We start from the raw sequence: 18585 nt of genomic DNA on the forward strand, positions 1-18585 counted from the left end.
TGTGTTGTGGGATCGATCCCCAGAGTGGGGCATATAAGAGGCAGCCGATCAATTATTCTCTCTCATCATTGATGTTTCTATCTCTCTCTCCTTCTCCCTTCCCCTCTAAAATAAATAAAAATATATTTTTATAAAAAAGGAAATTACTTTTTCTATTTTGATAGCTATATAACTTAGTATAACATGCATAAATTATTTAAGTATAATTTATGTACAGCAACATATTTTAGTGGTTTTTACACTGCTGCCTGCTATGTATGGGAATTCCAGATTCTCCACATATTGCCAACACTTGGTATTGTCAATCTTCTTTAATTTAGCCTTTGTAGTGTATGTGACATTGTAGCTCATTGTGGTTTTGATTCACATTTCCCGACGATAAAGCATGTTGAGCATCTTTCCATGTGCTTATTGGCCTTATGCAGATTTTCTTTCGTGACGTGACTGTTAACATCTTTTGCTCCACCACTGAGCTTTTCGTTTTAAATATCACTATGAACAAGGAGTCAGGGACCTCAGCGCTAAATTCTGGTGCTGCCATGAGCAAGCTTTGTAGCCCTGGGGAGTCTCTAAACTTTGTGTTTAAAATTTCCCACCTGAAAATAAAGAAGGTGAACTCTGATGCCTAAGGTTCCTCCAAATCCTTCCGTCTATAGGTTTTACGTATTGTTACCATTGCTGGAGGCGTGCTGGGGTGATGGGTGCTCACCTTTACGACATATACTCTCACCAAGAGTTTGACGGGCCGGTTTTGTGGGATTCCCCGGGAGATTTTGGGCCCCAAAAACGGCCTTGCCTCTGACTCAGGATAAATGAGGAAGGAGCCCTGGAGTGCAGGGAGGACAGACAAGGCCCCGGTAAGAGTCTTCCTCCCGCATCCCCGCCTATGCCTCCCGGTGCCCTCTCCACTCCTGCTCCAAGCACACCTTAAACTTGCCCACAAGGTGGCCCGAGCCTTCTCCCTCTCCATCTCCGTCCTGACCCCCAGGCCCTCGGAACAGGGGAAACACGTTCAGCCAGTCTTCAAAGTGGTTAAACTCTTCCTCCAGGGACCTGCTGTAGATCTGAGAGGCATGGGCCTCAGTGACAGCCCCATGTCCAGAATCCAAATAGAACCCCCTCCGCCCCGCACACAGTCACCTTCAGAGTGGCGGTTGCTTTTTTCCGGGACATGGAGTCTTTGACGTCAGCCTCACCCTGGTCCTGGGCTTCCCCATCCACGGAAGTGACTTTGACCCCATCTGAGAACAGCAGAATCCCCAATTAGAAATACTGGTGTCGGGGGAGGAGGAGACACAGAGAGCAAGAGCCAGAGGGCTAAATATCTTACCTGAATCCCCAGGATCATCCATTTCATCTTCACCAAAGTTGGGCTGAAATCAAGGGTCAGGTCAGAGATTCTGCCCCACCCCTCACCTCCTTAATCTACCCTTCTCTGGGATAGAAGGTCGAGAAACTTTAAGTTCCAGCTGGGTAAGCCCTTTGCAATTTCAAAGCTTCAGTTTATCATCTAGTCCTGTGCTGTCCAAGACGGGAAACCCCGGCAGCTTGTGTCTGTTGAACCCTTGAAATGTGGCCAGTCCAAACTGAGATAGCTGTAAGCGTAAAATGCACACTACATTCCAAAGACTTGGTGTAGAATAATGATGTAAAATATCTCATCAATCTCACCACTAATTTTTATAATAATTACTTGTGAAAGTTATTTTTAGATGGATTAGGTTAAATAAATGTTATCAAAATTAATTTCACCTGCTTTCATTTATTTTTTTTAAAGGTGGCTCCTACAAAAGTTATAATTATGTTAGTTAATGATATTTTTATTGGATAACAGCTCTGGATAATGGAGTTAAATAACCCTCAGTTTCTAGAATTGTTGTGGAGATGAGAAAAGATGACTATAATAAAGAGATCTGAGCTCCACATTCAAAGAGATTCTACCTCTTGCCATTTACCCTCCTCTCCCTCCACCCCTGCCTGGGGCCCCCCCCGCCCCCACCTGCCCCTGGAGCTCCTGCAGAGAAGCGTAGTACTTGGACCACCAGTCGAGCTCTTCAGGATCCGGGATGTCCTCCTCCAGCTCTGGGCCTTGATTCAGAAGGCCACTCAGGGGGAGCTTCTTCCGAGGATCCTGAGGAAGAAAGAATTCAGCAGACCTAACCCAGTACCACCCCCAGTCCGGCCATACCCTCCTCCACACATCTCCCATACGCCACCACCTTTGGGAGTCGCCTGGGTATCCCGGCTTCAACCAATAAGGGATCCAGGGACTTCCGTCCTGGGAGAGGGGGGATGAGATCAGGGGGTCAGGCGAGGAGTAGTCAGACTCCATGCCCCATCAGAAGGCTCCTGGAGCCATCTCGGCCTGGAACCACGGGCTTCGATCTGGTGGTCCCTAAGAGAAAACCTCTTACCTTCATGTTCCTTGGGCGCCAAGACCCCTGTCTCCTCGTCTCCTTCCTCCTCCGGGGGGTCCTCATGACCCCGGAGTGTGAATCGCATCATGTGGGGGACAATGTGGGAACCCACAAGCACTGTCCGGCCGAAGGCCCGGCGCTCAGTCACCAGGATGCTGAGGGGAGGCTGCAGGTAAGGCCGCTCTGGCAAGTCCTAGGGGTGGGGAGAGAGAACCCGTGTTTCTAAAGACCTGGGAGGAGGGAGGGGCAGCGGTAGAGACAGGTGGAAAACCAGAGATTTAAATCTGCATTCTCAGCCCAGCTCTGCCACAACCTCAGGGTGTCATCTGGTAAGTCCCTGCCTTCTGAGCCTGTTTCCCAGCTAAAAAGAAGAGACACAATCCTGGATTTGAAAGATTTGTAAATATCAAATGACATCATAGATACAAAAATACTTTGGAACCTACAAAGTGCTATAAAAAAAAAATGTGAGGTGCTTATTATTATAATGGAAAGGACCCATGTTCAATTTATTTATATAAATTTAGAATCCTAAAAATATGTATGCCCATGAATTCCATATCTATCAATAGATCCTAAATGGGAGGAACAATAACCATAATACTCTATTGCTGGGCTTATTTTACATGTATAATATGTGACAATTACAGCATGAAGCAGGGAGGAAGAAATGGAGCTATAATGCAGAAGAGTTTCGATATTCTACTATAGATAAATTATATTGTACAAAATCAGTATGCATCCTGGCCCATGTGGCTCAGTTGGTTGGGTATTGTCCCATGCACCCAAAGGTTGCTGGTTCTATTCCTGGTCAGGGCACATGCCCAGATTGGAGGCTTAATCCCTAGAAGGGGGCATTCAGGAGGCAGGAGATCAATGTTATGCTCTCACATCGGTGTTTCTCTCTTCCTCTTTCTCTAAAAGTCAAAATAAAATCTTTTTTTAAATCAGTATGTGTATCATAATCCCCAGAGCAACAACTAAGTAAAAATCAAAAAAGAAATTAAAGTAGTATACTAAATAACTATCTATTTAATACAAAAGAAGGTAGTAAAAGGAAGAACAAAAATATGAGACATTTGCAGAAAACAAACTGCAAAATGGCAGATGTAAACCCAACCAGAAGTTCAAATAATAAAAGTGTTTTGACAAGCTCCTAAGTGGCTTTGCAAGAATTGGACTCCAAAGCCCACACTGTAATAATTACAAATTACACAAAGAACACATTTTTCCTCTCAGCCCCTGGCATCTCGGAGACTAGAGTCCTTAAGACTCATGACCCTTGGCTAACCCGCCCATTCAGCAGAGCCAGAGCGCACCACCATTCATGGATGTGCAGGGATCAGCCATCAACGGCCTGTGAGCCAAATCTGGCCCAGTTTTTGTAAATAAAGTGTTATTGGAACACAGTCATATTCATTCACTTACTTGTCTATGGATATCTGCATGACACAATGATACAATTACTGATTTGAGTAATCACAAACTATAAAACTATATGTGTCACAGAGCCTAAAGTATTTACTATCTGACTGACCCTTTATAGAAAGTTTGGTGACCCTTCGATTCATCTAAGGTCATCAGCCTGGAGTTCACCATCCCACTGTCCTCTCTTACTTCTCAGCCCCAGCTCAGGCCCTCACCACGGTCAGGTGCCTGACGAGCTCCGTGAAATTGGGGTTCCCACGGTAACTGGCCAGGACCTCAGACTCCACTCGCTGCCCAGCCAGCTCCAGCACCACCTGGGGCTGCTCCACCTCGAACAGATGCACACGGCCCAGGCCCCTCAGGCCCCAGAACAGCGCCTAGGGTCGGGAAGTGGGAGATTCAGGGGCCTGCGCCTGACAGAGGGACCCCCAGGTGTGGGGGGAAACGGGGACGTGAGTGCCTTGTGCTACCTCAACACGGAACTGCCTGAGCACTGGGCGCACACTGGGCGGCAGGGAGAGGCGGCCAGAGAGGGGCTCAGCCAGCGGTGCCAGATCCTGTGGCTCCACATCGCTGGGCACTGAGGGCTGCAGGAGGCAAGAAGTCAGAAGTCAAAGAGGAATCAGGCCCAAGGAGGGAAATCCTGGACTCAAGAGAGAAAAATGAAGATGTGCTACTGAAATATAAATCCAAAGGGTCCAGGCAAGGCTGGACTGCGGAGAGGACGATGGCTAGGAGACAGCCCCGCATTTAGGAACAACGGGCGTGTGTCTGAGGTCTGAGGGTCAACCCACAGCTGCTTCTCTGGCGTTGGATGAACCTAGGCCAGTGGTCGGCAAACCCATTTGTCAGCAGAGCCAAATATCAGCAGTGCAACGACTGAAGTTTCTTTTGCGAGCCAAAGTTTTTAAACTTAAACTTCTTCTAACGCCACTTCTTCAAAACAGACTCGCCCAGGCCGTGGTGTTCTGTGGAAGAGCCACACTCCAGGGACCAAAGAGCCGCACGTGGCTCGCGAGCCACGGTTTGCCGACCACGGCCCTAGGATATGTCTGCTTCTAGCGTTCCCTGGAGTCCGGAGGTCTGATGAGGTGACCCCAGGAGACAGATTTGCAGCCTGCATTCTCTTGGGACGAGAGATCTGGGGTGGCCCCGGAGAAGCCCATCTTATATATCCGCTGGGGCTGGACAAGCTGATGGAATAACAAGAGGAACCCACAGCTCGTGGCAGGAGGCCACGGCACGCTGACCTCAAGCCGGCCACGGTAGTCCAGCTCGATGAGTTCAAAGGTGGCGACGAGCTCTCCGGCCGCCCGGGGCCCCTTCCTCAGGGGGAAGAACTGCAGCTCAGGGCGCTGGTAAGGGTCCTCCAGCAGCTTCACCCTCGGGGCAGCCAGCGCCCGGCCCAGGAGCACAGGGGGGCCCTGCGGGGAGCAGGCCAGTGGAGACAAAACCGGAAGAGGCTCTGGAGCCAGGGGAGGGGCAGCAAGACCAGCGGGGGTGCTTGGGGCAGGAAGCCAGGGGAGGCCCAGGCCGCACTCACAAACTTATTGTGGTCGAAGACATTGACGATCACCAGCGGAGGCTCCTGGTGCAGGTGCTCCCTTCGCCCGTCCACAATCAGCTGGTCAAACACCAGCAGCTCGTCCCACAGGGGGCTCAGCGTCTGCTCCAGGACCTTGGGTGCCAGGCAGGGGAGGAGGCAACGGCAGGCATCAGAGGAAGGCTCCCAGCACACGTCCCCGCTGAGCACAGCGGCCCTGAAGTAACACTTTAAATGACAGCTCGTCACAAAAGGAGTGGGAGCCGAAACCGGTTTGGCTCAGTGGATAGAGCGTCGGCCTGCGGACTGAGAGGTCCCGGGTTCGATTCCGGTCAAAGGCATGTACATGGATTGCCGGCACATCTCCAGTGGGGGGTGTGCTGGAGGCAGCTGATTGATGTTTCTCTCTCATCGATGTTTCTAACTCTCTATCCCTCTCTCTTCCTCTCTGTAAAAAATCAATAAAAAATATATATTAAAAAATATATATATATTCAGCCGAAACCGGTTTGGCTCAGTGGATAGAGCGTTGGTCTACGGACCGAAAGGTCCAGGTTCAATTCTGGTCAAGGGCATGTACCTGAGTTGCCGGCACATCCCCAGTGGGGGGTGTGCAAGAGGCAGCTGATCGATATTTCTCTCTCATCGATGTTTCTAACTATCTCTCTCCCTTCCTCTCTGTAAAAAAAAAAATCAATAAAATATATATTTTTAAAAATAAAGTCTTAAAAAAAAAAAAAAGGAGCGGGAATGTGACGGAGAGGATAGCACCTTTCCAGCCCTGGGCTCTGCTCACTGCAACCTGTCACCCTCAGAGCTTGTCTTACAGCCAAGCCCCGGAAATAGCTCCTCCCTCCTCAGACAGCCGATGCTACACCACCCTGCAAATCAGAGCTTCTGTCCTGAAAACCCAGGGCAGGAAGAGAGACGTGGGGCCTGGGGCCTCTCCCGCAGCCCCCGCGCCCACCCCCGCCCAGCCTCACCCGGGTGGCCTGGCACTGCGTGGAGATGAGGACGCGGGCGAAGGGGTCCGAGAGCCCGCTGCCATCGGCGGCCAGCACGCCGCGGGCCTGGTGCAGGTGCGCCCGCAGCTGGAAGTAGCTGAAGTCTGGCGTCGGGGAAAGAAGGGGCCATGTTTGCTCAGGGATCACAGGAGCCCGTGGCTGGACCCCGCTGAACCCCAAGCGGAGCACAGCCCCACACGTGGGGCCTCTCGGTGCCCCACCCCCGCCCAGCACTCACCATCGCGGTGCAGGCTCCGAGGCAGCCCTGCGGAGGGCTCGGGCAGCAGGTCCCGGGGGAGCGCCGAGGTGCAGGCCCTGGCTTGCGTGCCCAGCCCCAGCCACAGGAAGAGCTCCAGCTTGGCGCACACCTCCCCCGGAGCTGCCCCCGGGGCCTGTGTGGGGAAGAGGCACCTGTCAGGGCCCAGCTCTCATATCCCAGCTGCACCAACAGCCCTGCTCCCCCTGGAGGACCCCTATTCTCCTCACTGCCAGACGAAAGCCCAGATCCCTGATCCAATATCCATTCCCTGTGCCTCACCCTTACACCGGCGTCATGCCCTCTACTCAATCCACACCCGTCACCCTGATACTCCATGTTCCTCCTCTACCCCAACCCCCAAAACTGCACTCCGAGCCCCACACTCCCATCCCCACACGCACTCCCTCTGTCCCCACTGCCCACACACGTTTGGGTTCCCTGACCCTTGTCCCAGTGGTCACAGCTCCTCACCATCGGGATCCCTGTGGCATCTTTTCCAGGGACACCGCCTTTAGGAATATTTGCCCCCAAACCAGCTGTACTTACAAGGACCTAATTAGTCACGCTCCCCTTTTCATTACCACGCCCATCTGTCAGAGTCTGACAAAGTTTATCTCACATCAAAGCTGGCCTGGGTAAAGTCACAGCCGCCTTTTGGCTTTTGAGTGAGTGAAAAGAGTTTTGGTATACTTGCAAAAATTGTAAAAAATTAAAATAAATTTGCCCCGGTTGGTATGGCTCAGTGGTTAGAGTGCAGGCCTGCACGGGTTTGATTCCCAGTCCAGAGCATGTACTTGAGTTGCAGGTTCAATCCCTAGCCCCGGGTTGGGGTGCATGTGGGAAGCAACCAATTGATGTGTCTCTCTCACATCGATGTTTCTCTACCTCTCTCTTCCCCCTCCCTCCCTCCCTTCACTCTCTTTAAAAGTCAGTGGGGGGGGAAATGTCCTCAGGTGAGGATTAACCAAAAAAATTTTTTAATTGTTTAATTTAAAAATATTTGGGGACCCCCCCAAATTGGGAACCACAGGCCTTTGCCTCATGACCTCTTGCTTTAGGAGCCTTTCTCCACTCCCGTCTCCAGCACCCTCACCCCAGGACCCACTCACTGTGAGCAGCAAACTCTGAATCTTCCCACAGTCCGGGCCTCGGTCCTCCTCAGCCACAGAGAACAGCACGTCCTGGGCGGGGATCCGGGCGCAGGCCACACGGCGCCGCCCACTGAGCATCCAGACCAGCACGTCAGGGAGGGGTGGCTGGGGCTGTGGGCAGAGAACTGGGTCACCAAGGCAGATTTGGAGCTGAGACCATGTGTTCCCACAGCTTCCACAGATGGACAGGCCAAATATCCATCTCCAGGCTGCAATTACCCTTCATATATATGTAATTGATTTCAGAGAGGAAGGGAGAGGGAGAGAGAGAGGAACACCAATGATGAGACTGAATCATTGATTGGCGGCCTTTGGCACACCCCCTACTGAGGATCAAGTCTGCAAGCCAGGCATGTACCCTGACCAAGAATCAAACAATGACCTCCTGGTTCATAACTCAATGCTCAACCACTGAGCAACACTGGCCAGGCTGAAATTACCCATCTTTCAACTCTGTGTACTTTTGTGGCTTGGAGGTAGCAAAGTTTTCTTTTTACACAGGTAACAGAGAGCAATAAACATAAAAGAAAAATTATTGCCCGGAAGGTGTGGTTCCATGTTGAGCATCCATCCAGGAACCAAGAGGTCACTGATGTGATTCCAGTCAGGGCACATGCTCGGGTTATGGGCCCAATCCCCAGGAGGAGTGTGCGGGAGGCAGCAGATCAATGATTCTCTCTCTCATCATCAATGTTTCTACCTCTCCCTTTCCCTTCCTCTCTAGAATATGAATACACACACACTTATATACATATAATTTTTTTTAAAGAAGTAGACCCCAGCCCTGGCCAGTTTGGCTCAGTGGATAGAATGTCGGCCTGCAGACTCAGAGGTCCCGAGTTCTATTCCCGTCAAGGGCATATGCCCAGGTTGCAGGCTCGATCCCCAGTGGTGGTGGTGGTGGGGGGGCATGCAGGAGAAAGCCAATCAATCCATGATTCTATCTTATCACTGATGTTTCTATCTCTCTCTTCCTTCCCCTTCCTCTCTGAAATCAATAAAAATATTTTAAACAAAAACTTGAGAGAAAAAAAAAAGAAGAAGAAGAAGTAGACCCCAAAGGGTAGAAGTAGAACCCAATGTTGGAATTATTAGACAAGGACATTAAAAGAATTGTGACACAAATTCTAAAGGATTTAATGGGGAAAGTACACAGAGTTAAAAGGTGGGTAATTTCAGCAAACACATGAAGACTGGAGCCGAGCAGACATCGGAGAGCTTACGGGAGAGGGTGTTCAGTGTGGGGATGCGGGTGGGAAGGCAGTACCTCTTGGGCCAGGAAGCGCAGCTTTGCCAGGAGTTTCTTGGACAAGGTCACCTTCTCTTGTACGTTACCCCGTCTCAGGCCCCGTAGGAGGCGCAGGCCTTGCTTGGCGAACAGGTTCTGGAAGGCAGGACAAGACGTGAGTGGAGAGCCCCGCTGTGAGCCCCAGAGCCCCTCCCCGCGGCCGTACCAGGCTGTGCACCAGCAGTTTCCCCCGGCATCTGTCCAGGGCGTTGGGCCGCGTCATCGTCCTGCGCTCAGCGCTGCGGCAGAACTGTCTGCGGTGAGGAGGAGCACGTGTGCGGTGGGAGTCACAGGAGGGGGCCTCCCGCACCCCGATTCCCGCACAGCCCCCCTCAGTCTTGTTCTCAAAGAGGGGCTCTTCCTCAGCCAGGGAGGGCTCCGGACGCGGGCCACTCCCAAACTCACTGAGGCTACCTCACCTTTGAGCCCAGAGCCCATTAGTATTTAACCATCTACCACCCTGCTACTAAAGTGTGGGCGGGGCCAACAGCAAGGTGTCACCTGGGCAGAAATACAGAATGTCAGCCCCAGAGCACACCTGCTGCCAGCATCTGCATGTTTACACCCCGGGATTCATAAGATATTAAAGGCTCAGATGAGTGGTGCTTGACATTTCCAACAAACTGACCAAACATAGTTCACACACTGCCTGCCCAAATCAAGTGCACGATTTCCAATGACTATCCCCACTCCATCACCATCCCCAAAAATCCTGCTTTACTCCATTTCAGAATCATTCTTTTTTTTTCTTTTTTTAAATATATTTTATTGATTTTTTTACAGAGAGGAAGGGAGAAAGATAGAGAGTAAGAAACATCAATGAGAGAGAGCAACTGCCTCCTGCATTCCCCTTACTGGGGACGTGCCCACAACCAAGGTACATGCCTTTGACCAGAATCAAACCCAGGACCCTTCAGTCCACAGGCTGATGCTCTATCCACTGAACCAAACCAGTTTCGGCACAGAGTCATTCTTCACTGCTCTTTCTTCTTCCTACATTCCACATCAATCTATTAACACTCTATTTAACCTCTACCTTCAAAATATATCTGGAATCTGACCACTTCCTCCTTTTCCAGGACTCTAGCCCAACTCACCATCCCTCCTCACCTAGGAGGACTGCAACCACCTCCTACCTGCTCTCACCACTTCCACTCTCACCCCCTCTCCTACAGCACCTTCTCAATACAGCCACCACAGGGATCTTCTCCATGCTCTCCATGCCATTTCACTCCTCTGCAGAGATTTCTCATCTCGGAAGATAAAACACAGTTTTTTAAATGGCTTAAAGGGTCCTACACATCTGGCTCACCTTATCTCCTTGCATTAAACATTACTCCCCTCTCATGCGAAACCCTACAGTCACCTGGGCCTTTTTGTTCCTCTGTGAGTACACCAAACCCATTACCACCTTAAGGGCTTTGTAATTGCAGCTTCCTCTGCTAGAAGGTTCTGCCTTAGGTCTTTGCATGGCTCACTCCCCTTCTCCATTCAGGTCTCTGCTCAAATGTTACCTCCTCACAGGCCTCCCCTGGTCAGTCTAAAAAAGCTCTGCCACTCTCTCTGTCCTCATATTCTGCCTTATCTGTCTCTCTCTTTTTTTAAAATATATTTTGTTGATTTTTTACAGAGAGGAGGGGAGAGAGATAGAGAGCTAGAAACATCGATGAGAGAGAAACATCGACCAGCTGCCTCTTGCACACCCCTCACTGGGGATGTGCCCACAACCAACATACATGCCCCTGACCGGAATCGAACCCGGGACCTTTCAGTCCACAGACCAACGCTCTACCACTGAGCCAAACTGGTTTCGGAGTTATCTGTCTCTTTAAATAGAGAGTAAGGCAGGGCAGGGACTTCATTTGGATGACCATTGTATCCTTAGGTCCTGCCCCCTAATAGATGCTCAAAAATGTTTGTTGAGTAATGTAAAATACTTTATGAAACATATTTTGGAAATGTTTTTACCCCCACTGACCTAAGTTTTTATTATGGAAAATTTCAAAAATATATGGGACTCCGAAAACTTTTCACCTAATACCAATCCAAGAGCTTACACTTTAGCTTATTACTGTTCTTTGCTCCAAAAGCAAAAAGGAATCTAGGACCCTAGGAACATTTGCTATTGATTGAAAATCGACAGAAGAAGCAAATCTTCTCGACAAGATTCAGATCCACAACACTGGATTCAGGGAAATCGGATCCAGTAGAAATAATAGCCACAAAAGAAAGCCGCGTTGGTTAGAGCTATAAATAGTGAAATATGACCTGAGCAAATCCTTCACTGAAATGTCCCTGCCCAAGGATAATTTTTGTAATAAAATAATTTCATTTAAATAAAAGTGGAAATAGTTTAGTTTTACTGTATAAAAAATCAACCAAGGAATTAAATTGAAGTAAAGGTGGTTGCTCTTTTGGAGCTATAAAGAATGGAGACAAAGAAGAGAGCTTTACAATGAAGCATTTGGAACATTTAGAGGTCAAGAAGAGAGGAAGCCAGGAAAATTGATGAGAAGAAATGGTCAGGAATGCAGAAGGAAAACCAGGGTCATGAAAGTTAACAGCAGAGATTTCCAAGAAGGAGGGTGGGTCAACCGTGACTACTGACTTAATGGAAGACTGAGTAAGGTGAGGAGAGAAAAGTGACCATCTACGACCAGGCCCGTGGCTGAGTGTTCCTCTCACACACGAAATGCTGGAGCTCTCAGGTCCTCAAAATTTTCTTTTCTCTGCTTCCTAGGTGATCTTATCCAGTTCCATCTATGTATTTATTTCCAGCCTAGAACTCTCCATAGAACTCAGCTCATACAGCTAACTGCCTAGCAGACATGTCCACTCATTAGTCTAATAGACATTTATGTCTAAGTAAACATATCCAAAAATGCTTTTTTTTTATTTTATATTTTATTGATTTTTTTACAGAGAGGGATAGAGAGCCAGAAACATCAATGAGAGAGAATCATCAATCAGCTGCCTCTTGCACACCCCCTACTGGGGATGCGCCCACAATCAAGGTACATGCCCTTGACCGGAATCGAACCCAGGACCTTTCAGTCTGCAGGCCGACGCTCTATCCACTGAGCCAAACCGGTTTCAGCAAAAAAAAAAAAAATGAGCTTCTGATATTCAATTCTATCAGAACTTCTCTTGTTTTCCGTAGCTCAATAAATAGCACCATCTATACAATTGTGCAAGCCAACATTTTGGGAGCTGTTCAATACTCTTTTTTGCACATTGCCTCATCCTCTATATATATCCATTAGCAAGTTCTAAAATATCATCTCCAAATTGCTCTTGAATCCATTCGCGTCACTCTATGTTCACTGCAACCACCTAGATTCAATTCATCATCAGTCTCTTGGATTTTTACAATGCCTCTTTAGCAATCTCTCTGCTTCCTCTCTTATGGCATCCCTCCCCCGCTGATTATTTTCAAGGATAGGTTAGAGCACATCCTTCTCTTTTCAGAACCTTTACTAGTAGTGGCTCTCCATCACACTCAGAGAAGAAGCCAAGGTCATTACAACGGTCTACGAGGCTCCCGCGTTCCTCTCTAACCATCCTCCTCCTTCCCCCACATACACACCCTCCCACCTTATCTATTCTGCTCACTCTGCTGCAATCACACTGCTTCCCTCGCTCCTCCTCCATCACACCAGGCAAGCTTCATCTCAGGGCCTTTCCACACGCTGTTCCTTGTGCCCGGAACAGCCTTACAGACATGGTTTGCTCCTTCATCTTCTTCATGTCAACTTCACAGCGGCCCACTGTCCCCGCCTTTTAAAACCACAACACCTCTCTAATACTTTCTTCCTTTATTTTCTAACACTTATCCTTACCATACTTTTTTTAAAAATATTTTTTATTGATTTTTTACAGAGAGGAAGGGAGAAAGAGAGTTAGAAACATCGATGAGCCAAAACTGGTTTGGCTCAGTGGATAGAGCGTCAGCCTGCAGACTGAAGGGTTCCAGGTTTGATTCTGGTCAAGGGCATGTACCTTGGTTGCGGGCACATCCCCGGTGGGGGGTGTTCAGGAGGCAACTGATAGATGAATTCTCTCTCATCGATGTTTCTAGCTCTCTGTCCCTCTCTCTTCCTCTCTGTAAAAAGTCAATAAAATATATTAAAAAAAAGAAAAAAGAAAAAAGAAACATCGATGAGAGTCATCGATCAGCTGCCTCTTGCACGCCCCCCACTGTGGATGTGCCCGCAACCAAGGTACATGCCCTTGACTGGAATAGAACCTGGGACCTTTGAGTCCACAGGCTGAAGCTCTATCCACTGAGCCAAACCGGTTTCAGCCTTACCATACTTCTTAAATTTCTATCTTTTTATTTACATTTTCCCAGCCTCCACCCCATCTCCAACACCAAAACGTAAGTTTCAGGAATTTCGGTGGGCAAGAATGCTTTCTCACTGGTATTCCTATGCCCAAAACAGTGTCTGGCATAGTAAGGGTCATGAATACTTATTGAATACATGGATTACTACCTCTTTTGAGAAGAGGATCTGAAAAACACTGACATACCTGGAGTGAGCAGCTTATAGAATTCATTCAGATCAGTGAAGGTCAAAGATGGAAGTTACTGGGACAAGTTTATGTGGTTACATAATGACCCAGTAGCTAAGGACCACTTGACTGATCCCTCCAGTAAGGGAGAGGAGATAAAATCAAGATCACAGCCCTAGCTGGTTTAGCTCAGTGGATAGAGCATCAGCCTAAGGACTGAAGGCTCCCAGGTTTGATTCTGGTCAAGGGCACATGCCTGGATTGCAGGCTTGATCCCCAGTAGGGAGTGTGTGCAGAAGGCAACTGACCAATGATTCTCTCTCATCATTGATGTTTTTATCTCTCTCTACCTCTCCCTTCCTCTCTGGGAAAAAATAAATAAATAAATAAATAAATATAAATAAAAATAAATATATATATATATTAAAAGTCAAGATCACAGCCGTGGCTATGGGAGCAAGGATACTTCCTGCAATGTAGCAGGAAGGAAGGAGAGTAGAATAGATGGATACAGAAATTGGCAAAGGTGGTAGGCAGGTTGGAGGAAGGTGAGGCTTCTATTTTGTCCATGACACAGGAGAGGTTATTAGCTGGAACGAGTGTGCAGGAAAGGAGCAGGGGACATTTGAGGAGAGGAGTAAAAGCTAAGAATGTAGGAGCGTGGGAAAGAAAGTTTATTGGAGGAGACTGAACTAAGCCCCAACAATTTCCATCAAACTTCCTCCGTAGGGACCATCATCTCCCTCTCATTCTTCTGTGAAGCTAAGTCTGCCCTTGAGCCCACACAGCCACCACCCCGGAGCCGGCACAGACAGCTCTCAGCTCACCTGCTCCCGGCCACCAGCTCTTGCAGCACCTGCTTGAGTCGTGTGCAGGCGCCAGAGCCCGGCCTGCGCTGCAGACTCTCAACCTCCTGGAGCCCCTGGTCCTGCACAGCGGAGCGGAGGAGAGGGTCAGAGTCACCAAGCCCAGACTCCGACCTTCTCTAGACCACTCCCCACCCAGGACCCCGCCCACTCACAGCCACCTCTTCGCCCCGCCCTTTTTTGTCTTTAAGGGGTTGGTGGATCTGTTTTTCTAGCACTGAAAATCGGGAAAAATTTCTAGATTCCCCGGTAGCTTTACCCATGTCCTTTGCTGGCCCCTTCCTGAGTCCAGCAATTCTGGATCCCTGAGCTCCCACAATTCTGCTCTCCTCAGTGCAGGCACGAGCTGTGCCCTTTGACCCTCTGGCCTTGCATCAGTCACACCTGGTCCTGGCTTCCTGTTGCTCTACCGTCTACCCATCAGCCCAGCTCCAGAGCTCCCTTCAAAGACCGCGGTCTCCCGGATGCCCCCGTGGGCGCCCGCCTCACTCACCAGCCTCTCTGCCACTTTCCGCACACAGTTACTGCTGTGCAGGCGCCACGTGTGATTCTCCCAGCGGCTCCACACCCGCACGCACGGTTTGCGGTGACGCAGGGGCAGGCAAAGGTACGGCCTGGGCCGGGCCAAGAGGAGCAGAGGCTGTGAGGGGCAGTCCTGGGCCCTGGGGGCCCCCCAATGCCCTCCTTCTAGCCCCCAGAACACTCACCCGCTGCCATCCATGGGTTCAGGCCGCTGAGCTGGGGTCCCCCGCTCCTCCTCCTCCACCAGCCTGACTCCCACCTCCGACTTCAGCAAAGGCTGCTGTGCCTCCTCCTCCTTGTCGTCCACTCCCTCCTGGGCCCTGGGCCCTCGGCCCAATGGCTCCTCCCGGCCTGCGGGACCTGCCCAGACAGAACAGCAAGGCCAGTAGGCCCCTGGCTGAGGGGCTGGACCCCTTCCTCAGCCTCCTCTGCTTCAATAGAAGCCAGTATCCACCCCTTCCTGAAGGCTAACTGCCCCTTCCGGGAGCCTTAGGTCTGGAACAAGGGTGACCACCCTCACACCCGTGACCCTGCGAGGTTTCAGCGACGCCACACACCGATGGAGATCTCGAAGACGATGGGCTGGGTGGCCATGGCGGGGTCGATCATGGTGGCCTCGAAGAGCACCCCAAAAAGTAGGAAATCTTCACAGGGCGCCAGGGCGTTCTGGGGAAGACAGCCAGGCTGGAGTCAGCCCCACCCTCCCAGGTTCCAGCCCAGACTCTGCTTGGCCAAAACGCCCGCAGGAAGGTATGGTAACCAAGGCCTGGGAAGAATCACCACAGGCACCTACCTCCCTCTCCGCCCCTTGCAGCCCTCACCCACCGGGTCTGGGGCTTAGCTCTCCAGGGCCCACCTCCCACTGATCAGTCCCGCTTCCCCACGGTGTGTATATACAAACTGCAGTCCTCACCCAGGTCCCCCAATTGAGGACACCCCCCCCCACACACACACACACACACACACTCCTGATCTTAATGCCTCGGAGCCAGTCACGCTCCAGAGCTGGGGGGGTCCCGCTCCTTGGCTAAGCTCCGGGCCCACCTCCGGCAGCGGCAGCAGTTCCTCCACTTCCACCTCCATGGCGCCGGGAACCTCGGGCCCCGCAGCGCCGGGGCTGGCTTCCAGGGGCGGCTGCGTCCTCGCGGGGGTCTGGCCCCGCCGGGCTTTCCTCCTCTTCCTCCCCAGGAGCTGGGACAGCCTGGAGCCCGGTGCGGCCCGCAGAGGCTCCGGCCCGGCGCTCCCTTCCAGCACCTCCACGGACACGGCCAGCAGCAGGCGGCCGCGGAACCACACGCCCTGGCCCCGGCCTTCGTTGAGACTGTGAAGCCCATCCCGGATGCCCCCCGCCGGGGGCGAGCCGTACAGAGGCACCCAGGCCGGGCCGAAGGTGGGGTTAAACCCCGCTGTGGGGACAAGAGCGGAGTTTGGAGAGGAACGCGGGGCGGGTGGGCACCCTCATTGCCTGCAGGTTCCGGGGAGGGAGCGGGTGTCCGATCGGGCCTCTGGGGGGGCGTCTGCGGACAGGTGCGGGCGGGCGGACAGCTGGGGGCCACCGCCGGGAACTCCCACCCAGCGCAGCTCCAGTGCCGCCCACGGCGGGCGGCGGGCCCTGGGGGCGGGGCCGGGGGCGGAGAGGAGGGGTCAGGGCTGGGGCCGAGCTGCAGGTGATCCCCGTTCGGTGATCCCCGATCAGGTGACCAGATCGTCCAGGTGTTGGCGGGACAGTCCTGATTTCTAACCATTTTCCCCGCGTCCCGCAGCGTTTTTAAAAAGTCCCGATTTTTTTTTTTTTTTGAAACATTGGAAAGATTCTTTCAAAAAATCGGGACTTTTTTTAAACGCCGAGGGACGCGGGAAAAATTGTTAGAAATCAGGACTGTCCCGCCAACACCTGGACGATCTGGTCACCGTAGGCTAGGGTGGATGGTAATGTGGATTTGCTTCGGTCCGAGTAAATCTGTGGGGAGCACAGGGCTGGCGTGGTTCCTGGACACGCAGCTTTGGTTAGGGAGCCACCAATGGTGGGGGCGGCAGGGGAGTCTCCGAAGGGAGGAGCCCTCGCGGAGCACCGTTAGTCCTGGGGGGCGGACACTGGGGGGCAGAATGCGGGGCAGACAGGGCCCGGAGAGAACGCAGGGCGTCCCCGGAGGCGCTCACCCGCGCGGCCCGGGTGCGAGATCTGCTGCAGGTCCAGCACGTGCGTGGCCAGGGCCACGTCGGCCAGGGGCGCGTCGTCCCGCAGCTGCAGGCGCAGGCCGCGCGTCAGCGGCGGGAAGAGCTCCACGAAGCTCAGCTGCTCGTTCCACTCGGGCGCCGCCGCCTCCCCGCGCACCGCCGTCTCGCCCTGGGCGCGGGGTGGGGGCGGTGGAGAGGGGTGGGCGCGGGGTCAGGGTCTGAGCCTCGGCCGAGCGGGGAGATGGGGGGGACGGGCCAGGAGAGCCTTACCTGCTGGCCCAGGAAGGACACTCGCACGTACGGGTCCACGAGGACGCGCGGGTCGTGCAGGGCGCGGGCCAGGCCGCCCAGCAGCCCGGGGCGCAGCGCGGGGAGCCCCTCGGCGCGGTACAGCCGCACCCGCAGCCGCGCCCACGGCCGCTCGGCCGGCACCCGGCGCGGCAGGAGCAGGTTCCTGGGGGAGGAGGGGCCGCTGAGAAGCCGGAACCCCGGCCCTTTACGCCCCGGAGGCCGGGCCCCCTCCTCTCCCCTCCCCGGGCGCCCCGTCACCTCTCGATGTCCGCGCTGCGCCCCGGGCCCGGCGGCGGCGGCGGCGGCGGCAGCGGGTCCCCGCGCGCCCGCAGGGACAGCGTGACCTGGACGAAGCCTCTGGTCCCGGCGCGCGTGTCCCGGGGGTCGTACAGCGGAGCCCATTTCCGGGGGAAGTGGCCGCCTGCGGGCCGGGGGCGGCGGGGGCAGAGGAAAAGGGCGGGGCGCTTAGACCGTGGCTGGGGTGCACGGCCAGCTCAGTCGGGGGGACAAGAGTGTGGGGAAGCCGGCGCCCTGACCAGCACCCGCGCCCAGACAGGGTCAGTTTCCCGTGGCCCCGCAGGCCAGTTTCGGCGGGGGGCTGGCTCAGTACCTGGCTGATCGAAGAGAATGCCCAAGTCCATCCTGAAGGTGCCGATCCGGGTGGCCATAAAGGGGAGGGCCTGCGAGTGGAAAGCCTGAGGGGAGTGCGTTAGGCCTGGAGGTTCGGCACCACCCCCATCCCCCCACCCCTTGTCTAACAGAAACCTCTCACCCCAACCCCCTCACCGTAATCTCCAGCAGCAAATCTTGGAGGTGAAGTCGGGTCTCATGAAATTCGAACAAGAAATACTGGGTTGATGTGGGGAAACAAGAAAGATGAGAGATTATATGTGAAAGGTCCACACCAGCGGGGCTCTGCCTCTTGAAAAAAAAGAAAAAAAAATGCTCTACTGACACCTACACCCCCACCCCTACCCCACGGCTCCTCTGGGCACCCTTTCCTGTTGAACTTTAGGCCTAGCACTTGACTCACGTCCACCTAGGCCAGTGTTTCCCAAACTTTTGACATATGTGTGCCCTTCTATAACTTTTGTAACACCGAGTACCCCTCGTACTCATGAGAACG

The 18585-nt window shown here is 52.6% G+C and overlaps 1 protein-coding gene across 1 annotated transcript in view; it reads right to left on the reverse strand.

Moving 5' to 3' along the window:
- LOC311624115 (fer-1-like protein 4) overlaps positions 1-18585 on the reverse strand; it is a gene marked incomplete at its 5' end in the record, with an annotated part of 30458 nt that overhangs the window by 7150 nt on the left and 4723 nt on the right. Inside the window, 26 exon segments of the mRNA XM_084886966.1 lie at positions 710-826; positions 927-1064; positions 1141-1241; positions 1331-1373; positions 2000-2206; positions 2211-2278; positions 2415-2610; positions 4061-4222; positions 4316-4432; positions 5096-5269; positions 5389-5523; positions 6372-6496; positions 6631-6784; positions 7761-7913; positions 9070-9186; positions 9257-9344; positions 14430-14530; positions 14962-15082; positions 15176-15350; positions 15548-15656; positions 16035-16396; positions 17151-17337; positions 17439-17622; positions 17718-17880; positions 18070-18154; positions 18246-18308. Coding sequence (XP_084743092.1) covers positions 710-826; positions 927-1064; positions 1141-1241; positions 1331-1373; positions 2000-2206; positions 2211-2278; positions 2415-2610; positions 4061-4222; positions 4316-4432; positions 5096-5269; positions 5389-5523; positions 6372-6496; positions 6631-6784; positions 7761-7913; positions 9070-9186; positions 9257-9344; positions 14430-14530; positions 14962-15082; positions 15176-15350; positions 15548-15656; positions 16035-16396; positions 17151-17337; positions 17439-17622; positions 17718-17880; positions 18070-18154; positions 18246-18308 — 3645 coding nt within the window.

This window comes from Pipistrellus hanaki (genome assembly GCF_964339955.1).
Source record: "Pipistrellus hanaki genome assembly, chromosome: 6".
Classification (NCBI taxonomy): domain Eukaryota; kingdom Metazoa; phylum Chordata; class Mammalia; order Chiroptera; family Vespertilionidae; genus Pipistrellus; species Pipistrellus hanaki.